The sequence below is a fragment of the Salvia hispanica genome, chromosome 3 (genome assembly GCF_029641045.1).
Source record: "Salvia hispanica isolate PSC_SH4W2 chromosome 3, Shi_PSC_v1, whole genome shotgun sequence".
Lineage (NCBI taxonomy): Eukaryota > Viridiplantae > Streptophyta > Magnoliopsida > Lamiales > Lamiaceae > Salvia > Salvia hispanica.
Genome location: NC_142694.1, coordinates 4506079 through 4531724, shown reverse-complemented (window position 1 = coordinate 4531724; position 25646 = coordinate 4506079). Strand labels below are relative to the sequence as shown.

General features: G+C 38.7%; 7 protein-coding genes and 1 pseudogene across 12 annotated transcripts; 4 read left to right on the top strand and 4 right to left on the bottom strand.

The window, feature by feature from the left end:
- Positions 1–3899: 3899 nt before the first annotated feature.
- LOC148929997 (uncharacterized) lies at positions 3900–4774 on the top strand. The gene is made up of 2 exons (XM_089069200.1): positions 3900–4229; positions 4295–4774. Exons 1-2 carry the CDS (start codon positions 3900–3902, stop codon positions 4772–4774), a joined length of 810 nt encoding a protein of 269 aa, XP_088925326.1.
- A 465-nt stretch (positions 4775–5239) lies between these two features.
- On the bottom strand, positions 5240–5992 carry LOC148929996 (uncharacterized; annotated as a pseudogene).
- LOC148929995 (uncharacterized) lies at positions 5881–6640 on the bottom strand. The gene is made up of 3 exons (XM_089069201.1): positions 6582–6640; positions 6136–6488; positions 5881–6013 (listed from the first exon to the last, which is right to left on the bottom strand). The coding sequence occupies exons 1-2, from the start codon at positions 6634–6636 to the stop codon at positions 6151–6153; spliced, it is 393 nt and encodes a 130-aa protein (XP_088925327.1). The 5' UTR covers positions 6637–6640; the 3' UTR covers positions 5881–6013; positions 6136–6150.
- A 1888-nt stretch (positions 6641–8528) lies between these two features.
- On the top strand, positions 8529–14479 carry LOC125216452 (decapping 5-like protein). 6 transcript variants are annotated; one of them, XR_016136331.1, is made up of 10 exons: positions 8529–8729; positions 9389–9489; positions 10605–10676; positions 10752–11579; positions 12174–12365; positions 12448–12558; positions 13101–13463; positions 13743–13819; positions 13999–14057; positions 14362–14479. XR_016136331.1 is itself a non-coding variant. In XM_048118163.2 (7 exons), exons 1-7 carry the CDS (start codon positions 8555–8557, stop codon positions 13233–13235), a joined length of 1614 nt encoding a protein of 537 aa, XP_047974120.2. In that variant the 5' UTR covers positions 8529–8554; the 3' UTR covers positions 13236–13553. The 6 variants fall into 6 exon arrangements, 1 of the variants encoding a protein (XP_047974120.2); XR_007175418.2 differs by lacking the exon at positions 13743–13819; XR_016136330.1 differs by lacking the exon at positions 14362–14479 and having other exon boundaries at positions 13999–14189.
- LOC125216453 (protein MODIFYING WALL LIGNIN-2-like) lies at positions 13785–14786 on the bottom strand. The gene is made up of 3 exons (XM_048118165.2): positions 14653–14786; positions 14390–14580; positions 13785–14195 (listed from the first exon to the last, which is right to left on the bottom strand). The coding sequence occupies exons 1-3, from the start codon at positions 14743–14745 to the stop codon at positions 13952–13954; spliced, it is 528 nt and encodes a 175-aa protein (XP_047974122.2). The 5' UTR covers positions 14746–14786; the 3' UTR covers positions 13785–13951.
- A 1233-nt stretch (positions 14787–16019) lies between these two features.
- On the top strand, positions 16020–19066 carry LOC125213934 (uncharacterized). Its single transcript, XM_048114733.2, has 2 exons — positions 16020–16813; positions 17643–19066. Exons 1-2 carry the CDS (start codon positions 16359–16361, stop codon positions 18616–18618), a joined length of 1431 nt encoding a protein of 476 aa, XP_047970690.2. The 5' UTR covers positions 16020–16358; the 3' UTR covers positions 18619–19066.
- A 146-nt stretch (positions 19067–19212) lies between these two features.
- LOC125213935 (NDR1/HIN1-like protein 12) lies at positions 19213–21101 on the top strand. The gene is made up of 3 exons (XM_048114734.2): positions 19213–19801; positions 19996–20072; positions 20417–21101. Exons 1-3 carry the CDS (start codon positions 19785–19787, stop codon positions 20911–20913), a joined length of 591 nt encoding a protein of 196 aa, XP_047970691.1. The 5' UTR covers positions 19213–19784; the 3' UTR covers positions 20914–21101.
- Positions 21102–21163: 62 nt separating this feature from the next.
- Positions 21164–24173, bottom strand: LOC125216482 (protein GAMETE EXPRESSED 1-like). Its single transcript, XM_048118196.2, has 7 exons — positions 24054–24173; positions 23097–23589; positions 22428–23015; positions 22236–22362; positions 21960–22146; positions 21736–21883; positions 21164–21597 (listed from the first exon to the last, which is right to left on the bottom strand). Exons 2-7 carry the CDS (start codon positions 23576–23578, stop codon positions 21339–21341), a joined length of 1791 nt encoding a protein of 596 aa, XP_047974153.2. The 5' UTR covers positions 23579–23589; positions 24054–24173; the 3' UTR covers positions 21164–21338.
- Positions 24174–25646: the final 1473 nt, after the last annotated feature.

The following is a 25646-nucleotide window of genomic DNA, read 5'->3' as shown; positions in this document are numbered from 1 at the left end:
AATCTCAACTCGGCAGCATCTAGAGGAGAGCATAATTCGGATCACTTACAAAGGTACATACCGCCCTTTCTTGGTGACAAAGTTTGGTGGGCATTTTAGCTTCAATTGGTATTTATAACCCGCCTCCTTGGTGTGCTAAATTGATTATGTGTGGTGTTGTGATATTATGTCTTCCGGAATAGGAGTCTGATTTACACCCACTTTTGTATTTTTTTTTCTACAATTCTCCAAATTTTTTAATGAATATTGTGTACCAATGGTGCTTTTTTGTGAGGGGGTTTGCATATGTATCACATTGACTGATTAGTGGAAGCCTTTTAATTGATGATCTGCTCACCACGTTTTAGCCGACCATTAAGCCATAGCCACAATGAGAACTCCTATTAATTCCACTCAAATACTGATGATGCTCGAAGACATCATGCTATTATACCGGGTAGAGAGCACAATTATCATACATCGCTACATCAGAGCCCGCATAAAACGTGCTAGGCGTAGAATCGTTGAACAGGCGAGGCAGTACAGCTTGATAAGTAAGGTCCCTCAGCAGTTGATACACTTGGAAAGACTCGTACATGTCACTGATGTGGATTGCATAGATAACTTAAGAATGGATCGCAACACGTTTGGGAAGTTGTGTCGCGTTCTCAGTGAACGGGGAGGTTTGAAAATAGGGAAATGTTTGGGCATCGAAGAACAGGTGGCAATTTTCTTAGGCGTCTTAGCGCATCACAACAAAAACTGTGTTGTTCGATTCAGTTTTTTCCGATCTAGTTCGACGGTGTCCCATTATGTGAATTCGGTTTTAGGTGCTGTTTTGAGTCTACACAGTGTGTTATTGTCGAAGCCTACGCTCGTGCCCGATGATTGCATTGACCACAGGTGGAAATGGTTCAAGGTATGTCATGTTTCCCCATTGCAACGAGCTAGTTATTTTCAGTTCGGTTACTTTATCAAATTGCTAAACTGATTTTGTTTTCGTAGAGATGTCTCGGTGCACTCGACGGTACACACATTAATGTACTAGTCAGCAGTAGTGACAAACCTCGTTATTGCACGCGAAAGGGATCTATCGCAACGAACACCTTGGCTGTTTGCGATCGCAACATGCAGTTCGTTTATCTATTACCGGGTTGGGAGGGCTCCGCCGGCGATTCGCGGGTACTCAGGGATGCCGTGGCGCGAAACAACGGGTTAAGAGTTCCACAAGGTATAATTCTTGCCGCCTCTCCTTTTTGTGAGGACCTTTGGTGTTAGTTTGAATGTATCTCTGTTGTAATCATGTACCAATTTCTTTGATTTTTTTTCCTTTACAGACTGTTACTATTTATGTGACAATGGCTACGCCAATAGCAACGGTTTCTTGACGCCGTACAAAGGAGTTCGATACCACCTCAAGGAATGGGGCGTAGGGAATGCACAACCCCAAAATCCAAAGGAACTGTTTAACATGAGGCACAACAAGGCTAGGAATGTAATTGAAAGAGCCTTTGCAGTTTTGAAGATGCGTTGGGGGATATTACGTAGTGCGTCCTTTTACCCAATTCAAACCCAAATCAGGTTAATCATGGCATGTTTCCTTCTCCACAACTTTATTAGCCGCGAGATGAACCTTGACCCCCTAGAAGCAACGGTTGATGGAGAGAGTTCAGCAAGCACCCTGATCAAGACCCGATCCAACACGAATACATTGACTATGTTGAGCCAACTCCTGAATGGACTCAATTCAGAGACTCAATTGCAATGAACATGTGGAACAATAGATAAGCTTTGAAATAATGATGTTCCATGATGTTATTTGATGCTATTTGATCTGCACAATGTTTGGAAGTTTGCACTTGAACAATTTGGATAGCACTACATTTTGTTCTACTAAAGTGTTATTTTTGATTATATTCAATGCCCATTTGCAATGCGCAGTTGACATTATCCAAACTAATGTGTTAACAGATTGTCATGGCCGATGGCATACCCGAGTGCGGATGTGGTAGAGGAAAGATGGAGTTGCGTTGTGCAGGAAAAACGGCAGTCCACGCAGGAAGGTACTACTTGAAATGTCCTGACAATCTCAATCATGTGGGATGGTTTCAGTGGTACGACGACTATGTTCGGGGGATGGGCTCGAAAAGTGGCTTAGAAGACCGGCCGCAGCCACGCCTGGCTAAAGAAAGTCATTCTAATTCCAACTGTGGCGCATTCGGATATGAGGGATGTGGCCCTTATTGTCACGCTTCAGGCCCGCACGATATGAAGACCCTATTTCAGCTTGGTTTCATGGCCATCGTCATGGTGGTAGTATGAATAATTATTGGCAAGTTAATGTAGTTTGTTTCTTTGACTTAAACTTTGTCAGGAGCTGGGTTGCACATTTTGTTAATTATACCCGTATGAACTCCTATATTAACGGGAAACTAATGTATTTTGACGGATGTGTTTTTGCTGTTGTATGTAATATAAGGAGATTCCGATTGTTATCAAAGTGTTTACTTTTTTTTTCAGTACAAAATCAATCAAGAGTGTTCAGATTTGTTTCAGTAGAAAAAATTTACTAGGCTTGCCTAACCAAAAGTCAAGGTGAGTCGGTGTGTAAGTGGCCAGATTAAAGGGATGTGTACCATAGTAGTTTGAAAAATAAGATTCTGAAGATATCATATTGTAAATGAGTGGGTGTGTTAATGGGATTCCATAACTGTGAATTTGGGAAAATTCTCAATTCATATTTTCAAGGCCAAATATACATATGTCCATGTAGTGCCGTTCACTACTGTACAGAAATTCAGTACTATTTCATAATCCTCATGACTACAAATTTTCAAAATGTTAAAATATACATGAATATGGAGTATCTATTTTACTCATCATGATCACATCAGGAAAGATAATTATATTCTACATATACCAAAAAAAATATCCCACGACAATACCCATTAACTTGTCCAAGTAAATATTGATAAGAGTTACTTATAAAGAATCTACCTTATATTCATAAATAATCAAATTGGTCCATAATTAACAATATTTTAACACGCTACTGGAAAATCAATAAATATTTCAAAAGATTAACAAAATTCGCATTTTATATATGTAAAGATAGATAGTTAGATTTATTTTATTTTAGCTTATGAACATTGTAAGTATGAATGTAAATTATATACACAAAATAGTAAGGTGGGCTAAAATAATAAATTATTGAGAATTTATATGTATTAGAAACTCTTTACTTCCTTCGTCTCATAAGAGATGTTAGTCGGAGAAATTTTTCCTCCGACTTTGTTCTCCACATTACTCAAGTGTGCCATCTTTTATGAGACAGAGAGTATAACTAAAAGATGATTTTTTTAATAATCCACTTGTCAAAAAATTATTAATTGGACATATCAACTCATCATGGCATTTGTTATAGGAAACAATATTGAATTTTTTTCTCCACATTACTAAAGTGTGCCATCTTTTATGGGACGAAGAGAGTATAACTAAAAGATGATTTTTAGTAATTCACCTGCTAAAAAATTATTACTTGGACATACCAACTCATAATGCCATTTGGTATTAGAAATAATTTCGAATTTTTTGTCCACAATAACTTATTGATCAATTTAGAAAATTGTTTATCATTGACTCAAAAATATTATTGGAAGCAATACCCCATACGCGTTTAGTCATAAATGGGTTTGGAGACTCTTTGTCATAATAGCCGAATTGGGCAGTGTGGTGTGTTTAATACACGTTCCATCCGTAGGCGATCAGGGAGGGATTAACTCAATTTATTGGCAGTGAAATGATTTAGGAGGGTAGATAACTGTCATTCAATTTATTCAATGGACAAAACTCTATTTATTATGTGCTATGTTCGGCATTTTTTCTCACCACTTGCTTTCTTTCATTCCATAACAAAGAACATGATTATTCCTCCACAGGCAGTCTATCTTTACTTCGGCAACTGGACTCCCGAGATTGATGAGCTTGTTCTAGACATGATCATCAAGCTCAAGGGGGAGACTCAGTGGATGCTCGATGAGTTTCCCAGTTGGTTTCTGATGACGGCGCAGCGTGAAGTGCTCTCGAAAACCAACATTCTGTTCACCGAGCCGGAGCTGAAACAACGTCTCGACTTCATGAAACTGAGGTACACCACATTCAAGGCATTGTCTCGTACCCACGGCGCGTATTATGACGTGCAAGCAGAGTTTGTGAGGGCCAATGACGAGGTGTGGGAGAGGATTTTTAAGGTACGATGGTGTTTTGTATTACTATGTATATGTTGTTCGGGGGATGATTTATTGTAACCATGCAGAAAACTCCCTTCGCCGCTGCTTATTACCACCGAGACGATCCACACTTCTCCAAGCTTGCATGCTTGTACGGTTTGGAAGACGTCAAGAAGGAGGACGATGTGGATGTTGTAGTCATATCTGACCGCACGGTTAAGATATCCGAAAACGAACCAAGTTGTTACGAAGTGGGTGGTATTGATGGGGAGGTGAACTCTGCGTTCATGCCCCCTCGTCCGAGGGTTCGTCGTAAGTTGTTTCCGGACTACGTGGAGCCGCCATCCGACCGTGAGTCAACAACTGACGCTGGCATCTATTTCATTGACTTGGCTGAAGATGGGCAGTTTTGTACGAGGTTTGAGAAGGGCAGGGCATTGCTCAAACCACCCACCCAGAAGAAAGATGAAGCTGGCCCCTCTACTCGCTCACCTAATGCCATTTCGTGTGCGTCCAACTCCCCACGCCGTTGGTACCCGCACATAGCCAAGCGACCGAATTTTTAACAAAGTTATTGAGGGATTAAGCAGGTCCTCATTATTACTATGCTAGCATGTTAACTGATGCCATAGAATTTTTACTCATTGACCGGGATCTACCTTTTGGGCTTCATTAAACACACCCTCAATGCGTAATAGGTGTAGCTGGGTTCTTTGTAATGCATGGGGTTTAGCTAGGTTCTTTTGTTGTAATATATGGGATAGCAACCTCTCTGGTATGTGTTTTGCTTGTAATATATATATATATATATATATATATATATATATATATATATATATATGAATATTAGGTAATGTAATTATGTGATTTGTAGTTTTTTGCATTTTCTCATCCTTTTGGTCTCATCAGAAGTGGATGGCCACTGCTGTTTTGAATCAGTATGCAATAATACCAAGATTTTAGAAGCCCAAATTTATATAATATGCATCAAGTTATATAGCAGGAGCAGCAGGGCTGCATGAGAGCCGCTACTCAAAAACTGCTGGTATTAGATTACATAGGCTAGACATGATTCAAATCCTAATGCACGCTATCTACATACAAAATATGCGTGAGTTACTAATTACCATTTTGCTTCAGTGGGGCAAAACCAAAAGCTGTTGCAAAAAAGCCACCTAATTCACCATCAACCTCCAATTCAACCCAGTTTCTGATTCTCCTCGATAAGCTTCAACAAGTACCCAAGACGAGCGCCAGCGGGCATCCCCATGAAGACCTCAAGGCGCTGCGTTTTATCACTTAGGATGTTGCATAGTTCGTACCTTTGATTGAGAGTTAGGCCTTCCACCGTACAAAGCTTATCGAAAACATCTTGCTTAGCCCTTTCCAAGATCGAATTCATAGCCAATCCTCGAGGAAATCACCTCTAAACGAGAATTGGTCTCAGCATGGAGATTTGCAAGAAACTCCATGAGGGCTACATCAGATCCATCGTGTTTGCGCTTCTGACTCCATCCGGACTTGTTGACGGAAGTTTGCCTGAGGGATGTACCAGAGATGTTATATTCATTGCCGGACGCCTGTGACAAACGAACCACGTTGTCGGCCTCTTGGTCCTCTGAGCTCGGGTGGTAATCATTTTCATTGACCTCACTACCTCCTGCACCAGTAGCACGCATACGATTGGCTGCATCATCAACCTGTTCAGCCCCTGTCCCACTAGCATGGTCCTTTCCGAAAATGGCCTTCCATGTTTCCCACAACGGCCATGACTTGGTTCACATGAACTTCGCTTCCTTATCAGCCTACAGTGGTACACAATAACAGCCATAGCCACCATCAACAAATTCTTGAATGCACTGATCATTTTGTACTGATCTTTTGCTCGAAGCCTAAGATCTAAACACAGGGAAAAATGATTTAATACCTGGACAATAGCCTCTCATTGCTCGTCATCGCATTCAATCATGTGCTGCCCATCCGAATTGAACCCCACTCCACTCCTTGCTAGTATTTTTGTCAGGCTCTGGTAGCTCTTCTTCCACGCGGTAATTTTGGAAGTGACGTGGGGCTGCCCTTTGAGGTCGGTACTTGGAAACTCCTTGCGTAGATTGTCCTCAATCTTGCCCAAATACCCGGTACGAAATCCATTGTCAGATTTCCATCCTGTTGCAACGAGCTCAAGCATTGATGCAGCCAATATTTCCTCTTCTCGTACAGTCCACATCCTCCGGGATCGATCACCTTTTCGATATTTCCGTGGAGGAGCGCCCAGGTTTGCTGTCCAAAAACGCAAATTGGAGAAAAAAGGTCAAAGTGATGTATACAATACCATACAAACTGAGGGAACAGCAGCCTAATTGAGTCACATACCATCGGATTGTTTTCCCTTCGCACGAACTCCAGCACCGCTAGTAGGGTCAGCCATGATATCTACTGCAAATGTAACAAATTTAACCAAAGTTCAGAATTGAACACATCAAATTGTAGTAGTCATCGTGGTAATCAGTATAGATTGTGAGATATCCAATTGAATATTACATACTAGAAGTTGAGCTAAATCAAGCAAATGTATCACATCAAATCGAAGAGCACAACAACATTAATCTCTAATTTGAAGCACAGGGTATACGTTCACAGCACGAAATATACGACTGAGAAAATCAAAGATTTCGCAACCAAGATAAAAATAGAGTTTACATAAACTAGGCGAAAAGTGGAACATGATCAATTTAGCACAACAGACACAAAGATAACAGAACCCAGATGAAGGACGATGTTCGAAACCATTATTTGTCAAAGTCGATCCGAAAATAATTGAAATTACCTCGGAGTTTAGCCTCCTGGTAAAATGGCTGTGATGAATTTCGAATAGGAGAACCTCTATATGAAGTGGTGGAAAACTATGATGTCTGCATTTTATGGCGCCTTTTTTTCGTTTGGGCGGCCAGATGAAAATTTTGAATTGATTTCGGGGCAAATTTGCCAATTTGGTAATGAAGGAGAGCCGCCAAATTATTAGTAAAATAATTAATTTCCAAAGGTGGGCACTTATCGGGCAAAGTGAACAACATATTATAAACTAAAGCAAGTGGGCCATGCCTTTTTATATCTGACCATGTATTAAATCTGTCCGCACCAAAACAGACGCACCGAACGAATCCTTAATACACATGCGATACTCGTGAATGATATTTGCATAAAATATGTAATATAACATCTTTTGTTTATTATCTTATTTTGTAACTCGAGAAAACAAGCCTTATTTTAAAAATCATAATGATTATTTGATAACTAATGTGGTCCAAAGACAAGTTCAATATTTGGGGATGGGGTTTAAGCCTAGTGCACCTGTTTTATGAACACCTTTTTGAAAGTAAAAGCATTTGTTGCTGGGTGGAGGTTGTTGACCTCAAATTGTCGTGAGAATGATCCTTTTGGCGTTTATCATTGATTTGAAAATTTCCAAATAGAACAACGTATAAGGTTCTTATGCATGGGCTGTCAGACAGTGAGTCAATATTTTGCAATGAGAATAGCTCGGAGTTGGCATGCGCCCATAACTAATTACAATACATTTGTACGATTCTTGCTATATAGTGGTTATTTGGTTAATGAAGAGAGGGCTAGATGGCGCATTTTATTGACAACAATTTGTAGCATACGTGTTCGTTGTTTTAAGATTGAGCTTCATAATACATTGGCGCGAGAAAAACATAAGAGTGCATTATAAAGTATGGTGGCGTGGATTTGTTCTTTATTTGTCGGGCGATTCCTATGTTGGATCATTTGAAATAAAAGGCGCGGGCTCGTCTCAAAGGGAAACATGTCAACTTAAGGTGTCATGGCATAAATCATTTTCAATGACAAAGAATGTAGAGGAGGTAGCTATAGTAGGTGAGGGGTGAAGGACTCTCCGCTAGATACTTTAAAGCTAAACACGATGCTTCGTTTGAGTGAAGCCAAATTATACTTTTGATGGAGGTTTGATACAAAATGTTGGAATTGAAGACATAGTTTTGTTTATAACATGTAGCTTTGGTGTATATTTATCGGATTACAGTTTACAAGAATATTAGGTATACAAGTATTGGAAGTGCAAAGCAATAATTTTATAGCGTCTATGATTATGAATTTTAAACTTGCATTGAAAACCGTGAAAATGAAGAGGGAAAATTCTAATATTCACAAATCACGTCTTAAAAGGCGGGTAAAGTGTAATTTTGCAAAACTATAGGGAGTGAAATGAAATTATGGAACGATCGAATTTATATATAGTGATGAAAATCCGATTCCCGTTTTCACACACATTCACACATTAGAAAGAGCGCCATTCGTGCTCGTTGATGGCGAACCAATCTTCCATAAACAGCAACAATGCGACGTCGCCGCCCTCTCCATCGCCGGGGGGAGATTCGTTCATCGGGAGTTTCATAAGCGTTCTGTCGAAATCGGAGATTCGTTACGAGGGCATTCTTTACTTCCTCAATACTCAGGACTCCACCTTCGGCCTCAAAGATGGTGAATTCCGCCTTCGTTTGCTATATATGATGTTTTGCATTTCCGGTTTCCTTTATTCACGAATTATTGCTGCCTTTGCTTACGCGATTCAATTAATTGAGATTATATTTCTAAATGCGCTCGTGTGTATAATGTTCTTCATGTTTAGAAACATTAAGCATTCCTAGAGTGGATCAAGCTATAGGAGTAGAAGCCTAGCGTTTAATTATTTTTAATACTAGTAAGTTTGATGTTTTTTTTTTAACCTACATAAACAAAGCCATCTGTTTCTGGTGAACTTTGTGACTTCTGAGTTGTTGATTGTTGTGAATTGCGTTGGATGTTTATAATGTCACTTCTTATACACAAGCTTGGTCACGTTTGATTAGAATATCCGAGTGTGAACCCCCTCTTAATGGGGAGTATATAAGGATGAAAGATGTCTACAGTGTAATGTACATTTTATTGATTGGGAAAATTGGTGTTACCAACAAATAGGGAATTGATAGTATATTCCAGTTGTTGAGCACGAATAAGAAGTTTAAGTTTGTCTGTTTTGACTCCAACAACTGTGGATTGCTGAACTCGAAATTTATCCTGTGTTGCCTTGCTGCTACTGAATTTGGAAGGACTGTGTATTTTTTTTGCTGTTCAAATAATAAGTTGTTGATTGATTGCAGTGAGATCATTTGGCACAGAGGGAAGAAGGAATGATGGACAAGAAGTTCCACCAAGCGACAAAGTCTTTGAATACATTCTGTTTCGTGGGAGTGATATTAAAGTGAGTATGGATGCTGTCTTAGATTGCTTTGGAAATGCCTAATTGTGAATTTTCATTTGTTAAACGATTTCTATTAGGTTCAATCATGATTGTCTATGGGTTGTGGGTTCATGAGCTGATAATATGTTGATTACAAGGTCATGATTTTGTTCAATAAAGCCATCATGGTTTACATACATTTTTTTGTCAAGACTACTGGGTTGACCCTGTATCATTGGAATTATAACTTGAGTTGTTTTCCTTTCCTTTTAGTGATTTGTTATTTCACATTGCATAAATGATACTTGATAGAAATCCATGGGTTCCATCCTAAAACCAATTGATGATAGGAGGAAGGACCCATGAGACTTATATAGTGGATTAAGCTCTTTGTGTACACCGATGTGGGATATTGTTACATTCATTTTATGTTTCAATTGCCAACAATACTCCCTCAGTCCCGGCTAAGATGACACATTTCTTAGCCGGCATGGGATTTTAGGAGTTATTGGTTAATGTATTTAATTGGAGAGAGAAAAGGTAGGTGTAAGTATTAAAATAGAGAGAGAAAGAAAGATGAATATTTAAATAGGAGTGAGAAAAAGTGGTTGAGTGTATTAATTGGAGAGAGAAAGTTACCAAAATAGAAATGTGTTATCTTAGTTGGGACAAACTAAAAAGGAAAACGTGTATCTTAAGTGGGACGGAGGGAGTAGCTATTATTGTTATCATGTGAGAGTGAGAATCTATTTGATAATTTCTTCTATGTGCTGGCATGGTAATTTGAGAACAATCGAGCACCATAAATACTTTATAAGATGTTCTTATAGATTGAGGATATAGAGAACTATAAATAATTTGAGGCTGATGAATGTGGTATATCGTTCTACTTCTCTATCATGATTCTATTGGTTCCTTGTATAGTCTTCAGTCTTTTTAAAGATCAGATTTTACTGTACTAGCATCATGGTTGATCTCTATTTAAGGGGCTTGGTTTAAGTCACTATACACATCTGTATTTATATTATGGTAACCACTTAATCTAAGGGGCTGAAGTATCAAATTATAATATGGTTCTCTCAGAACTGTCCATTGATTCTTTTGAACTCATACATATTGTATGTTTTTTGTTGCAGGATTTAAAAGTAATAACTAACCCACCAGTTCAAAAGCAGGAGAAACTACACGATGATCCTGCAATTATAGAGGTAATGCTTGTTCAATGTTGTCATACTATGAGGCTTTGCTTGGACATTCTGTTGATCTAATCTTCTATATTGCAGTCAAACCATCATATTCCGCCATCCAGTTCATCCCATTTGGTCTCAGGATATTCGACCGAATCCAAGTTGTACAGTGAACCATCTGGAATTAATGCGAGATCCTACTTAAACATGTTGCCTTCTAATCCTTCTGGAAGTCAGATGGGGTGGGATTCTTCTCAGTGTACTTACAGTGGTTCATCTTCATATGACATGCCATTATCAACACAAGGCCAGGGATATTGTGCAGCACCAGGGAGCATTACTATTACTCAACATCTGCCACCAACTCCCATGAAATATCCAATGCAGAATCAAGTTCTTACAATCATGGCAATGGCAAATATATCAGATGTTTTTCCTTCTGAGTATCAACTTGCAACATCCAGTTCTAGTGGTTTAAATTCGTCACCCAATCCTACTTCTGAGCAACTGCCTCCATCCATGCCGTTCATTAATTCACTTTCTTTTAAGCAGTCCCAGCCCTTATATAATTCCACATTAATAAACTCAAGGGGGTTGACCCAACCTTTTCCATTAGCCTACCAGAATGCAGGTAGCACTGAAGCTCAAGCTGTTAACAAAGTTATTCCCGATCCTGCATCATCCCTTCCTGCTCAGTTCTTACCATATTCAGCATCTTCTGTTATGGGTCAAGTATCAAACTTCTCTCTTGGAGCTTCAAACTTGTCACAACCCAGATTATCTGAATATTCTCCGTCAAACAATTTGTATTCGGAACAGAAGGATACAACTGATATTAGTTCAAGTTCTCTAAATTTCTTGTCATCAGCTGCTGGCCCAGCAGTTCAACCGCCTCTTTTGCCATTGCCACCAGCTTCGCAAAAGGTCAGCTATCTGGTTTGTTTTATTTCTTTTTATACATTGGACTTCTCTAATATACTGGCATATGTACTTTGTATAAAACGTTTAACTTGGCTTATTCAATGTTTCCACATCGGCTCTATATGTGACTTCTGGATATCAATTCAATCTTTGGGGGAAAAATTTAATAACTTTCGAATTCTTAAAGTTAAACCATATATTCAACTTTCACGAAGTCACCTTTTCAAACTGTGAAGCTAAGATACCTAAAAAAGGTAGCTTTACAATTTGAAATTCGAATGTGTTAATATACATTAACAACATATCTGACTTCAGTTTGATTTTTAGATACATTATGGTATGCTCAAATCCAAATCCCACAAGATTTTGCAATCTCACAGAAGGATCATTAAAAAGCATGAGCCGTTGTTAAAACATTATAAAGTTGATGATTCCTCCTAAATACAAATAGCATTTTTTTTTCTAATTCATCTAGGTATTCAGTATGTTTAAGCTGATCAAATTATTGTATGTTTGTCCTATACTATTTTCTACCTATTGCCTAGGTGAAGATCAAAACTTCTGGCTTTTTTACAAAATTCTCTTGAATATTTGCAGTTGCCATCCCCACTCCAATATACTGAAGAATTTGATTTTGAAGCAATGAATGAGAAGTTTAAGAAAGATGAAGTATGGGGTTATCTTGGGAAAGCAAACCAAAGAGAGAATATGGATGGGATGCAAAGTGAAAATAGTGGCCAAGAGTTTGGGGATAATAAAATTGACTTGATATCCAACAGTGATCCCAAGGTATATTTCAAGAATTTTGCTGTTGGCAGTAATTGATAGTTTTATTTATTTTTTAATCTTAATGTTATTCATCTGCATGCAGCCTGCATACAGCAAGGATGACTTCTTCGATACAATTTCTTGTAATTCTCGCGGGCGGGGAACTAGGGATGGGCAGAATCGATTATCCGAGAGAGTTAAATTAGACTCGGAGGTTAGTATATAATTTCTCCATCCCAGTATCCCACATTCCCACTAATAAAGTCCCAAAATCACTTTTGGGTTGTCGCATTTATAATGTCTCAAATCCAAAAAAGTGCCTTAAGACCATCTCCAACCATACTCTAAAAATGAGTTTTGGTGTAGAAATCTTCTCCAACCATACACTAAACTCAAACTCATTTTTGGTGTGTTTTGTGAAACAACACCAAATATGGTGTTACTGCAAAATTTTTGTGAGACAAAAACTCAAAAATGGTGTAAATTTTGAATTTGGTGTAAACGATTAAAGTTAAAACTACTTTTTGGTGTGACGTATACCCAAAAATGGGTTTGAGTTTGGTGTAAATGGTTGGAGATGGTCTAACAAGTGGGGGCCCTTTAACTTGCCACAAAAACTGCATTCCTTAATATGTTGGCCCAAAATTTTTGAGTCATTATTAGTGGGACAGAGGGAGTACTACTTTAGAAGCCTTTCTACATGTGGATATGAAAATTTTCTGGTAAATACTTACATTTCTGTGTTTATTATTCCAGACATTTGGCTATTTTCAAAGAAGAACTCAGTTTGGTTACCGTGGGCAGAGAGGTGGGCATGGTCAGCATCGTGGCCCATACAATTGGGGAAGAGGATATAATTATGGTTATAGAGGTCATGGTCGTTACATGTAAAGATGACAGAGGACAATTCATGATTCGGAGCATGAAAGCTGGTGAAACTTGAAATTGATCTTCTTTCGGTCCTTCAACAAGTTGATTCTCAAGACAAGCCGTGATGGATAATGAGATTAGTTAGCATGAGACTTTATTATATTTTCTTTGACACCTATAGCTTAGACACTGGGGGTCATGATTTTTTTGCTCTTGAACCTGCCGGCTCTTCAAATTACTAGTTTCTAAGTAAGTACTGGTTTTTAATGATGTATACTTATAACTAGCCTTTAGGCAAAAATGAGAAAAGGGACAGCATAGTCAACATGCTTGTGTTAATGTCTTTTTTTATATGCAGTTCTTAGATAATAGTGACAACCTACTATGCTAGCTTCTTTGGTTCTTTACATTAACAAAATTTGCCTTTTTTTGTATCCAAGGAGCAGTGCTTTAGTAATTATATATGGAAATCTAATCTTGTTTGTGATCGATTGACACTTTCGTTGTTTGATTGTCTTTATTCTGTAGTTTGCAATTTTGACTTTATAGCTGGCTGTTTACTTAGAGTGCTGTTGCAAAGTTGCATGTGCTTCCTTCTATTACAGGTATAAATATATAAATACAGCAATTTGGTTTTTCTCTGTGTATGACAATCTTTTCCTAGCTTGAGAATGATTGTTGTGAGTAAACATATATCAACCATTAGTTATGTTAGGTATTGCTCTTGTATAATCTTGTCAGTTATCAACTTTTGCAAGAACTAAGGACCGTTGTGTTTCTTCAGCTTTGTTTCGCCTAACAGCTGCTATACCGGTGCCAAGGGTTGAGCCGAGAGCCAGCAAGGTGAGTATGGCTGAACCAATGTAGACTCCATCTTTAACTAGGTAGCACTCTCCATCTAACCATCCTTCTCCAAAGGCTTGACTCTGGTTCATGCTGCTTGCTGCACTTAATAAAACCACTGCAACTCCAAAGCCAATCCTGCAGCATCATTCATTAAATTTTATACTTAGTATTGCTTTAACAAAACTGTCTAGAAGTTATTATCTGTTTTCCTAGATTTTACACCCTAGAGCTATGTCATACTCAACAGTAGAATTCATGCATATGATATGATATTAGTTTCTTGATTTGATTAAATATTTAGGGGAAACTGGTGAGGGAGGAAGTCTAACCAGGAAAAAACGAGTAAACTGCGCGTTACTGTAAAATAGCCCCCCTTTTCTCTCGGACTGAATTTTCTGTAAATGAATAAACTACCGGCGACTTGATTGATGCTAAGACAGATTAAGGCTGCGATTCCTAGTTCGAATGACACAGTTCCAGGCAGGTAACACAGCTTTCCATCGAATACGAGATCATCTTTCTGAAAAAAAGAGGGGGAGAATCTCAATGTTACAGGATAAAATTGGGATGTGGTTGGCCACAGTTAGACTACCTTAGTTTTCTTGAGTTCTGCAGCGAGGCATAAGGCGAAGGAGACGATGGCGATGGAGGAGAAGATATATCGATTTAGTGGTTGCATATACATGGGGGTGTGGAGTTCGTATAGAGGAGGGGAGGAGGTGGAAGATGATGATATGGAGAGGTGGCTTGGAGTTTACTCAAAGGGAAACAGAGTTTGAAATGTGTTGCTTTCTTTTGTTGGTTGGCTGTGCCTGTGTTTTTCTTAAGACGGGATGTTTCATAAGTAAAAACAATTTGTGATAAGTAGTAATAGTAACAATTTGTTATTAACGATATGTAATTAATTAAATAATTATGCTTATTTATGTAATTAAAATATTACCTAACACGTACTAGTTTCCAAAATATAGATTAGTCAACAGGGTGGAGAGGCGAATTACAATAAGAACAAAACGACACAATTAATTAATTTTCTATTTCTGGACAGACGAAGAAGGATGGAGAGGGTGTGCAATAAGAATACATGCGTAGATCATTCAATTTAGCAAGTTTTAATTTTTTATTTTAATTTTTCACACAACAAAATAAACCACGCTTAAATTCCTATGTTTTCAATTGATATCGGTTTATTCCAAAACTCATCAAGTGATTCTTCAAATTTAATGAATTTATAGTTCATATTAATTGTTATTGTTAATTGTTTTATGATAAAATGAATTTATAATTCATATCAATTGTTATTGTTAATTGTTTTATGATAAAATGAATTTATAATTCATATCAATTGTTATTGTTTATTGGTGACCTTTACTCTGAATGGTAACTCTCAATTTTGGGGAGAATCAATCAACTACCAACCGAAATTTCACTCTTAACCACAACTCATCAAGTATTCTTCAAATTTAATTGGATTAACACTCTAATTAGATTTATCTAAGCTTCATCGTGGATTTCTTTTTCTGGTCCAATATCAAAATAAGCTTCCTAAATGGGGAAATTTGTTTTTTTAAATTCCTTATATGTGATGTGTCTCCAATTAATGACACACATAAGGATTACCGACACCCCCAATTCTCATTTGTGCGAAAATACATCTCCATCTTAAAAAAAACCTAAGCAGCTCAACGCGATTTCCAATCGCTACCCATCCTTCCATTTTTGTAGAGCCCACAACGACCCATCCTCCGACAACAAAGTAGGCATCGGAGGCGGAACTATTGTGCTCCCAAAGATCCCTTCGATTCAATCCCAAGGCATTGGCTTCGCGCGGCTTGAAAATCGACTATTGTAACGAGCATGAAAACCGACTACGGTGGAGACCACGGACCACCTATGGGAAGAGGGAAGCATGAGCCAACCTGAACAAGGATTGATCATCCAGGTAAGGTCTATGGCTAGTGATAATTAGTCTATTAAGTTTTATCCAAAATATAGTAAATATCAATTTTCAAATCTGTTCCCTAATCAAACTTGTATTAGTAGTACTATAAAGTATAATTAGAATTAAAATATGTCTATAACTACAAAATTAAAGGGGAAAAATATAACTGCATTGGCCGTGGATTCTCTAATTGATTCTGTTAGCGGAGGCGGCTAACACTATCGACGCCGCCGCCCTCACCGCCGGCCGTCACTCTCCAACTGAAACCGCCGAATCAATTTCGACACATCCACAGCTCCACACGAAAATTGTGCGCAAAGAAAGTGAATTTAACAATTAAAAAAAAAGGAGAAAATATGGCAGCAGAAACATCAAGCTCGCACAATTCAATTCCTCCATCGCGCTTCCCCACCCACCACGGCGCCGCCGAAATCCACCCCCAAGCTCGAATTCTCTGCGAAATCGTCGCCACCGCGCCAACGCACGAGGTCGAGGGCCGTCTCGCCTCCACTCAAATCCAGCCCGAGCACGAATTCGTCCAACAAGTCCTCAAGCACTCGTACAACTCCCCTGCCGCCGCCGCCAAATTTTTCCGGTGGGCCGGGCTGGTGCAGAGGCACACTCCGTACTCGTGGAATCTCATGGTGGATCTTCTGGGGAAGAACAAGCTCTTCGATCCCATGTGGGATGCCATCCGGTCTATGAAGCAAGAGGGATTGCTGTCGCTGACGACGTTCGTTTCAGTTTTTGAGAATTATTGCATTGCTGGGAGGTTTAATGATGCTGTCTTGACTTTCGATGTCTTGGAGGGGTAAGCCAATTCTGTCTGTTGTATTGCCGTGAATTTGAATTTGAATTTGTGTGTTTAGGGTTTATGATGTTTGTGAATTTCTATGGATTGGCTCTGGTCATTGTTTGTTTTGCTTCATTTGAAAGCAAATGCATGACTATGAGATGCCAAACTCTTTCGAGACACCAAAAGAAGCAGTGCATAATTTTGAAACAAGATTCCCCATTTCGTAATTAAGATAGTTAAATTAGAGATTCTGAAGATTTTCTGTTATCTAAAGCATCAAGCTTGCTCATGCCTTATTAGGAGAAGTTTGATTTAGTGTTATATACCAATGAATGAATAATGTAGAGGAGAGAACTTGGTAGTGATGCAAAAGATTGAGCATTTATCAGGTATGGCTTTTCTTACGTATGTTCTCGTTGGAGGAACATTGGTAGGTTTTGTCCATTGACTGAAGATCAAGTAATGTAGAAATGTAACAAGGAAAAGTCTTTATCTGGAGAAGGAAATTCCTTTTTAATCGTCTCCCAGGAATAACAGAGTTAGTTGAATAATAGTATATGAACTTATGTGTTTTTCTAATTTTCCACTTGTAAAGTCATGGAACTTTTCATTTGTTATTTTTTTCGTGTAAATTGTTTATAATGTTTTTTTTTTACTTTCTGTGAATGCCCTTGTATTCAAACTTATCAAGCCAGTTAACACTTAATATTTCTTCTAGTGTTGCTGTCTTATCATCCTCTTTGTTCCAGCAACTAGAGGAAAACTGATATTGCTTTTGAAAATTTCCACATTTAAATGTAATCACCAGTGTGGGTTTTGGGCATTTAAGTGATTAAGTTTACAGGTATGGGATCCCACCAGATATTGTTGCAGTAAATTCTTTACTGAGTGCCATGTGCAGAGAAGATAATCGAACTGCGAAAGCACTTGAGTTCTTTGAGAGAATAAAAGGTAAGATACATCCAGATGCTGACACATACTCGATATTGTTGGAAGGATGTGAGAAGGAAGGCAACGTAGCCAAGGCAAAAATTACTTTTGGGGAGATGGTTATTCGTGTTGGCTGGAGCCCAGAATATATGTTTGCTTATGATGCACTTCTAAATACTCTAGTTCGTGGATCACAGGGTGATGAGGCAATTAAGTTCTTGCAGGTGATGAAGGGGAAGAATTGCTTGCCAGGTTTGAGATTCTTCTCTAATGCACTTGATATATTTGCAAAGCAGAAAGATTCTTCTCATGCTATAATGCTGTGGGATATCATGGTTGGTAGTGGGCTGATGCCAGATTTGATGATGCACAATGTCATAATTAGTTTGCTCACCAGCAGCAATGACATTGACAACGCCTTTCGTTTGCTTGACGAAATGGTGTTCCATGGTGCTTTTCCTAATTCTTTGACGTATAATATGATTTTTGGGTGTTTGATCAAGAACGGAAAGGTGCGTGAAGTGGGAAAGTTCTTTCTCGAGATGATCAAGAATGAGTGGGATCCAACCCCTGCAAATTTTGCTGCTGCCATCAAGGTGTTGTTTGATGGTGATGATCCTGAGATGGCGATTGAGCTTTGGAAATATATGTCTAAAAACAACATCTCACCCCGTGATGATAGTGGTAATGCCGTGCTTCTTGGTTTATGTAACCTGGGAAGGTTATCAGATTTAAGAAGGTTTGCAGAGAAGATGATTGATGAAAAAATTATACTCCATGAGTCTACGATGACAAAAGTGAAGAATGCTTTCTACAAGCAGGGAAAAGGTTCACATGAAATCTATGACACTATCTCAAGGAAGTGGAAATCTTCCTGTCTCCAAGCTTGAAGATAAAAGCCAATAGGCATTTTTCTGTGTGGTTGATAGTAGTTATAGTATTGATTAATTGGAAAACGTGGAGCATCTTGTGGTTCGCCCCTTAGATGTTCAGCAGATGCTTTCCTTTACCTAGTGGAAGTCTGTGTCATGTTCTGCCCCTTAGATGTTAAATAGATGCATTTTCCTTGCACACATTTAGTCCTCTTCTATCCTAGTAAACAATCTAGTTTATTCCTACTGTTCATCTTTTATTGTTGATCTTCTATGATTATATTTCCAGCACCCACTTTTGAGAGTTAAGGTAGCTTTGACGAGGAATGAGATAGGTGTAGATTGAGGGAAGCGGCAATGTGGGTTCCATTTTTCCCAACATTATTACATATGTATACATATTCAGATGACAGTATTTTTTTTTCCATTATTAGTAATTGATTCACTGCGTTTTGCATGAAAGCAATGTTATCCCCTGCCTCCTTGTTGGGTTCAGTTAATGAGATGGGATCTAATATAGTCTATGACGTTTTCTCACAAATCTAGGATCTGATTTAGTCTTCACTTTTACAGTGAAAACTTACTGAAAGAACAAATTTACAACCGTTGTTCTTCTGCCATCTAGCTACTGCTTGAACCTACCATCAGAGATTCGTAGCACCTTCATCTGTCAATTTATTTCATGTTTTTTTGCCAATACTACCCACCACTCTCGGTGGGTGGAATTATGCATCTTCCTTTCACTGCGAAGATGAAATTGCAGCCACTGAATATTAAATTGCTAGAGGAAGCTCAGGCATAAGGTGTTCAGATGGTTCATTGAAACAAAACTCTTGTGCATAAGAGCAGATATTGTTGTCCCAAAATGTTAGGTTACTTGATATTTATCTATCAGTTGCTTGATTTACTCGTATCACATGAAACCAATATACTGCTTTCTTGTTTCTTACACACCGGAAATTGTATTTTCCTTGTGTAATACCGTAAATCCTCTTTATTCCTGGGCAGCTAGAATCATCTTTGCTGATGGTTTGAGACTCTTGCTGTGATTCTCACCACAGCCTGGCCTCTCTTTTTTCTTGATTTTGTTTTATCAATTCCATCCACTACCATGTCTGAAATTGAAATCTCACCGAGTCAGTCCTTCCACGTTGGGCTGAGCTTTAACTGCTGGAGGTCGAGCCATGGCGGTGCCCCACATGTAAGTGCTACTGTCTCTTTTTTGTATTGTATCCTTCTGTGTTTCCAGTATGCAAGCAATATCAAAAAACTTCCTCTTTCCTTTTGTGTATGTTTCTGCTCTTTCTTGCATTAGATTGACACCCATTTTCTTCTAAAGTTTAAGGACTCATTATGTCAAATTACTCTTGATTTTGCCTACACGCATTATGACAGGGGTCTGTTCCCTTTCCCTACTGTTCCCAATCTCAGATCTTCCTGCTATGGTTCTGCAAAGAGTCATGAAAGTGAAGGTACAAAAGTTGTACATTACGCAATCTAGGTTAAAGCTGTACTTACAACATAAGTTAGAATATTACAAGAAGATGGCTTTATGCTTAGGAAAGGTAGATACCAAAACCTTCCCACTCTCTGTCCCTCTTACTCTCTCCCTATCCATATCCTCCTTACAATTAACACCTAAATATTAGGACTTCTCTTCCTAATGCCCTCTCTCTCATCACCATCACCATCACCACCACCACCACCACCTCCATCGCCCCAATGCCAAAGCGGCTGGGTCCCCGCCACACCACCCATCCCCTCATCTGGTGTGTCTCCATCATCTGTGCTATACTAATCATGTTGGTGATTATAGGTGGCGTCGTAATCTTCATTGGGTACGCGACACTCCGGCCGAAGGTGCCCCAAGTGAGCGTCACAAGAGCCCAAATGGACACCATATACTTCGACCAGTCTACCTTGATGATGCTGCACGCAACCATTGTGATCAAAGCAGAGAACGACAACACAAGGGCTCGTGCGAGGTTCTACGACATGTCCTACACCCTCAGCTTCCGCAGCCAGAAGATAGCCATCTTGATGGCCGACCCCTTCGACGTCAGTCCCAACAGGTCTCTGGAGCTCAACTTTGTCGTCCCGTCCCAGTCTATACCTCTGAATCCAGAAGAAGTCGAGGCCATCAACTGGTCGTTGAACCGGAATGTGGTTGATCTCGATCTCAGAGGGATGTCGAGGACGCGATGGAAGGTTTGGCTCATCGGGTCCATTAAATACGTGCTGCGTTTGGATTGCCGGCTCCATTTGCCCGTTGATCAAACCACCATATATCCACATTGTGTTTCCAGGAAATAAAAAAAAAAGGGGCCATCTTTCCTTTTTTTCATTTTAGGATCTCCTACTCTCAGGATTTTTGTTGATAATAATCCATTATCTTTTCCTAGAATTATAATTTTGATGTGCCAGAATATGTAAAAGTTGGAAATCACTTTCTTTGAGCTTTGTTTGATGAATTCAAATGAATTGTCCGAATTATTATATTATTATGAAACTTGTTTATAAAGTCATATTTTTTAGTGCTATGAATTTAAAAAGCTTGCTCAAATGATTATAAAGATTGGATAAACTATGTTATAAAATGTTGGAATATACATGATCATCAGCTCATTGTTACAAAACAGATAGTATCAAGCTGTGCTCAATGAATAAAGATATAAAGTAAAAACCATCTTCAACCAAAAACTAGGCATTAAACTATTTCTCAACATCCCGTGTCTCGGTCAACTTCGCCTACGAAGGTTATATCTCTTTGTGCGCGGAGTAGTGAAGGTGGAATCCACCTCGATGTCCTCAGGTAATACGTAGTCGGGATCCTCCAACAGCTGCACATCTTCTGTCAACTCTGTATCCACCCATGAACACCAATTCACCTCGCTCTCAACATCCTCGTCCCACGCCAACATCTCTTTGCTCCGCTGAATGCTGTTTACCTTCTCCATCAACGTCACCAGGATCTCGTGGTTCAGCACCTCGTAGTCTCTGCATAACACACAATTGACCTTAATTTCTGTAATAGATACTAGCTTGTTTATTAAAAACTGAAATCAGAAACAACTAAAGGTATAATTTACAAGAAAAATAATTTCACGGTATGATGAAAAAACTTTCAAACTTTACCTGTAGGTAAATATGGCATACACATATTGGATGGATGCTGTGAGCGCGAAGAGCGACCTGACAGCGCGTATCAACCATCCTTGCTGCTCACCATCCATTGCCACAGTCCAAAATACACTTATCTCAATCAAGAACGTCACACACAGACCTGTAGATGGAGAGGAAATTCACAACGTGTAACGAAACAAAGACTACCGGCAGATTCTAAATGACTAAATGCATACCTAGATACAGCCTGTGCCTCACGTTGTAGGCGTGCTTTATGCTAGTCAGCATGTAGACAATGAAAATTGCACCCGAGTAAACCAAGAATGCGATGATAACCCGTGACTCAAACAGCATGGCGTTGTGTAGGTCAAAGAGTTTATCTATGGCAACAAACATGCTTGCTTGCTTTGATTCAAAAGCTTCCTGCAACAATATAGTAAAGTAAAACACAGCCTTTGCATTGAGTACTAAAACATTCGAGTTTGGAGAAAACCTTCGAAGAAACCACAAACCTGAGCTGCTAATATCAGTTTCGAGTTCTCCACTAGATGATCATGAGACTGGTGTAATTCCTTCTGCTTTGCGAGTAGTTCCTCCTGCTGCTTATGCCCGAATTCAGCCAACGTCTGCAACGTTAACCTGTAAATTCACGTTCTGTTTTAGAATTCCACACGATTGATCAGAAAACTACGAGAAGTTCATACCTGCTCTCCTCAAGGGCCTGTGACTGAAACTTGGTGAGAAAATTGAGGCCCTCGAGGGCTACAGACTGCCCATCTAGAAGCTCCTTTTGTTTATCCAACGACGTTCCAGCCATATTCCCTATATTGTCTGCTTTACTCTGCAGGAGACTCATCTTTGACGACATTGCATCCCCAACCTTCTCAATCTCCATCTCTATCTCAGCTGCTTCTGCTCTCAACTTGACAATGTCTTCTCCTAGATTCTCATACGAGTTCTGAAGCAACGCCATTCCCTGTGCCAAATTCTCCTTCATTTTAGCCTGTCCCTCGCTCAGCTCCATTTGAGACGAGGCTATCCCCTTAGACTGCTCGTAGACTACTTCAGAGTACCTCAACACCGAGTCCACGTGACCCTCCAACACTTTCGATGTCTCTGCAACTTTCTGAGTCCGGACATCTATTGAGGCCAAAGAATCATGAACTTGCTCTGCATTCTGCAGCAGTTGCTCGCCATGTTCCTCGATCTTTTCAAGCTTCACCTCCGCGTATTCAGCAGTCCTCTTGAGCTCATTCACCAATCTCTCAGTTTGATGCTTGAACGCCTCCGTCCTACAACAAATTTCCACAACTCTTAGACATAAACAAGTTAGATTAAAAACCACAAACATAGATAGATATGATGATGCTCACTGCAATTGGTGACAGATGGAGTTCGTCTCAAGAAAGTACTCAAGATAGATCTTGTGACCATCTCTATCCAAATTCTGCAAACACTTCTTCATTTTGGATTTGGGATCACAACGAGGGAAAGAGGGCCGGCCCGTGTGCCTCTGGAAGCAATCACTGAGGCTCCACGCCAGCCTAGACCGTGACTCCTCGTCTGCAAGAGTCCTCGCGCACCCTTCAAACACGCTCTGGTAGGCCGTCTGCCAGCAAGAATTTGGCGCGAGCATCTTGCTCTTGGCGCTCTCGATCAACTGGATGCCCTTCTTGTCATTGAAAGCTTCCAGTGAGAAATCAGAAACCACATGCTTGTAAACAGCCTCCTCCTTGCCTAAATCAGCCTCCTCTTCGTTGGACGAAAAGAACCAGCTTCGTGATACCCGAGATTGTGACAGCAGCACGAAAATCAACAGCAAGACAATGCGACAATGGCAAGACCGGAGTTCCATTCTACGCCTTCCTACAACATAAGTATGATTCATAAATTCACCCAACACATATGAATAGACTAGAATCATACATGATCAATATTGATTGAGATGCCAAATTTTCACTAACATAAAATTGGAAACCATTGATTATAATTTTCATCACTAAATACAATCAATCTGGTTTATCAGCTAAAAACAACTAACTAAGCTAGGAAAACATATTTTCAACTCGATAAAAATTGAATCTTGGGGTTTAATTTAACTTGATAATTGAGAAACTTTATTAGGTTTCTTTAAAAATCGATTCTTTTCCTTTTCTTCTCTTCCTTACCGTTTCAGCTATAAGCTTCTAAGTTAATATTTTATTCATCAAAAAAGTCGATGTATGTAAACGTAATTCCCCAGCAGTGAAGAAGCATGCAAGAGAAGATTCTGCAACCAACAAGAAAAAAATTGGAGAAGAGAGGAAGTTTAAGAGAACATAATTTCTTACGAAAAATTGAGGGAGAGAAAGGTGGTCTGAATGTGGCGTAAAACAGCAAGATTTATAAAAGGGATTGAAAAACTATATGGAAATTTTGATGAGAAATCAATTGAAAGACTTTCCAATTACTCAACTTCGACGGTTTCTTGTTTTTTGTTTTGTTTTTTTCTTTTTCTGTTGACTGCCGCCAATTCTGAAGTGTGGGCTTCTGAGGCCCACTTCTGTAGTTTGGGCTTCTGAGGCCCGTTTTGTTCTTGAAATCCAGTCAATTTTTTGTTTTTGATGTTTAATTTGTTGTAAGTTGTTTGTATTTTATCATGATTTGGTTTAATAGTTTGATTATGAGATGAAAAGGGAGTAATCGAAGTACCTTGATATGTATTCTTGTGAGCCAACTATGCTTTTCAACTATAGCGGATTGGTTCATGATAAGATCTTCACAAGACTGTGACTTCAGACTACGTTTTCGAACAATTGGATAGTTGATGGATATCTGTAGCCCACGAAGCTTCACTACAAAACAAGAGGGATTTAAGTTCACAAATTATTATAGCATAAAAAAATGTTGTCTACAATTCATCCAACACATCTTATTTATAGGCAAAATAAATCGTATATATGAGGAAAGATAGCTAAGAAGGAAAACAAATTAATGCTAATTGATGTAAATGGAAAGCCTAATCTGTGTTAAAGGAAAGCAAATCCGTGATACTCAAACTTTCCACTTTTATCATATATATTCAACTAGGAAAGACAAAAAGAAATCTAACAAAGTTAATTAGAATAGTAATTACCAAAAGGAAATATCTTCAGAAAATATTAAATTTCTGCATGAAAACGTCTGTCACAAACAATGCCTAGGGCACAAAAATTTGGCCCATTTAGGGTAGTACTCATGTTATACTCTAACTTCTGGGGCAAATAATTTAGTCGAATCTATTAGTATTTCGCAATACTACTAATTTCATTTAAAGAAAATAAAATAAAATCCCTTTGTCCTCAAATATGTGTCCCACTTTGACCGGATTGTAGAAAATGTAATCAAAAGTGAGTTGAAAATTTTAGCGAATTGTGGGTTCTACTTTTATATAGTATATTAATTTTATAATAAAATATTCGTGAAAATGAGTTAATGGAATGTGATGGTCTACTTCCAAAAGAGGTGAAAATGAAGTGGCCAAGTGGTTTAATATGGGATGGGCCAAAATGAAAATCTTGGATACATAACGGGACTGAGGGAGTATTAAAATCTGATTTATCCTTTAATACATAACCCTAATTTTCACAATTCAAACATAACTTTATACGTGGATAAGTAAGATTCACAACTTTATTAAATTTTCAAATAACGATAGTAACATAATTATATGGAAAGCTATACGAGAAAATAATCATGGTTTTTTTTCACTTTTCATATTATTGCTATTCATAAAATTGTGGATAAGGAAAACCTAAAAAAGTGACGTGAGGATCATGAGATCTATATAGATTGCAACAATACACATGTTTGCTTTTAAAAATGTTAAGAAAATATAATTATGGAGTCAGAACTCTTTATAATAATTTCACGTGGTATGATCTGTAATTACTATACTTTTTTCA

Coding starts and splice junctions, on each gene's coding strand:
- LOC125213935 (XM_048114734.2), top strand. Junction 20,073..20,416: donor AAAGAGTCATGAAAGTGAAG/GTACAAAAGTTG, acceptor TGGTGATTATAG/GTGGCGTCGTAATCTTCATT.
- LOC148929997 (XM_089069200.1), top strand. CDS start 3,900: ATGATTATTCCTCCACAGGCAGTCTATCTTTACTTCGGCAACTGGACT. Junction 4,230..4,294: donor TGTGGGAGAGGATTTTTAAG/GTACGATGGTGT, acceptor GTAACCATGCAG/AAAACTCCCTTCGCCGCTGC.
- LOC125213934 (XM_048114733.2), top strand. CDS start 16,359: ATGGCAGCAGAAACATCAAGCTCGCACAATTCAATTCCTCCATCGCGC. Junction 16,814..17,642: donor ACTTTCGATGTCTTGGAGGG/GTAAGCCAATTC, acceptor TTAAGTTTACAG/GTATGGGATCCCACCAGATA.
- LOC125216453 (XM_048118165.2), bottom strand. CDS start 14,745: ATGTATATGCAACCACTAAATCGATATATCTTCTCCTCCATCGCCATC. Junction 14,581..14,652: donor CAGAACTCAAGAAAACTAAG/GTAGTCTAACTG, acceptor TCTTTTTTTCAG/AAAGATGATCTCGTATTCGA. Junction 14,196..14,389: donor AGTTTACTCGTTTTTTCCTG/GTTAGACTTCCT, acceptor ATGATGCTGCAG/GATTGGCTTTGGAGTTGCAG.
- LOC125216452 (XM_048118163.2), top strand. CDS start 8,555: ATGGCGAACCAATCTTCCATAAACAGCAACAATGCGACGTCGCCGCCC. Junction 8,730..9,388: donor CACCTTCGGCCTCAAAGATG/GTGAATTCCGCC, acceptor GATTGATTGCAG/TGAGATCATTTGGCACAGAG. Junction 11,580..12,173: donor TGCCACCAGCTTCGCAAAAG/GTCAGCTATCTG, acceptor GAATATTTGCAG/TTGCCATCCCCACTCCAATA.
- LOC125216482 (XM_048118196.2), bottom strand. CDS start 23,578: ATGGAACTCCGGTCTTGCCATTGTCGCATTGTCTTGCTGTTGATTTTC. Junction 23,016..23,096: donor TCCATCTGTCACCAATTGCA/GTGAGCATCATC, acceptor AATTTGTTGTAG/GACGGAGGCGTTCAAGCATC. Junction 21,598..21,735: donor TATGCCATATTTACCTACAG/GTAAAGTTTGAA, acceptor TGTGTTATGCAG/AGACTACGAGGTGCTGAACC.
- LOC148929995 (XM_089069201.1), bottom strand. CDS start 6,636: ATGGCTGACCCTACTAGCGGTGCTGGAGTTCGTGCGAAGGGAAAACAA. Junction 6,489..6,581: donor GAAGGGAAAACAATCCGATG/GTATGTGACTCA, acceptor GTTTTTGGACAG/CAAACCTGGGCGCTCCTCCA.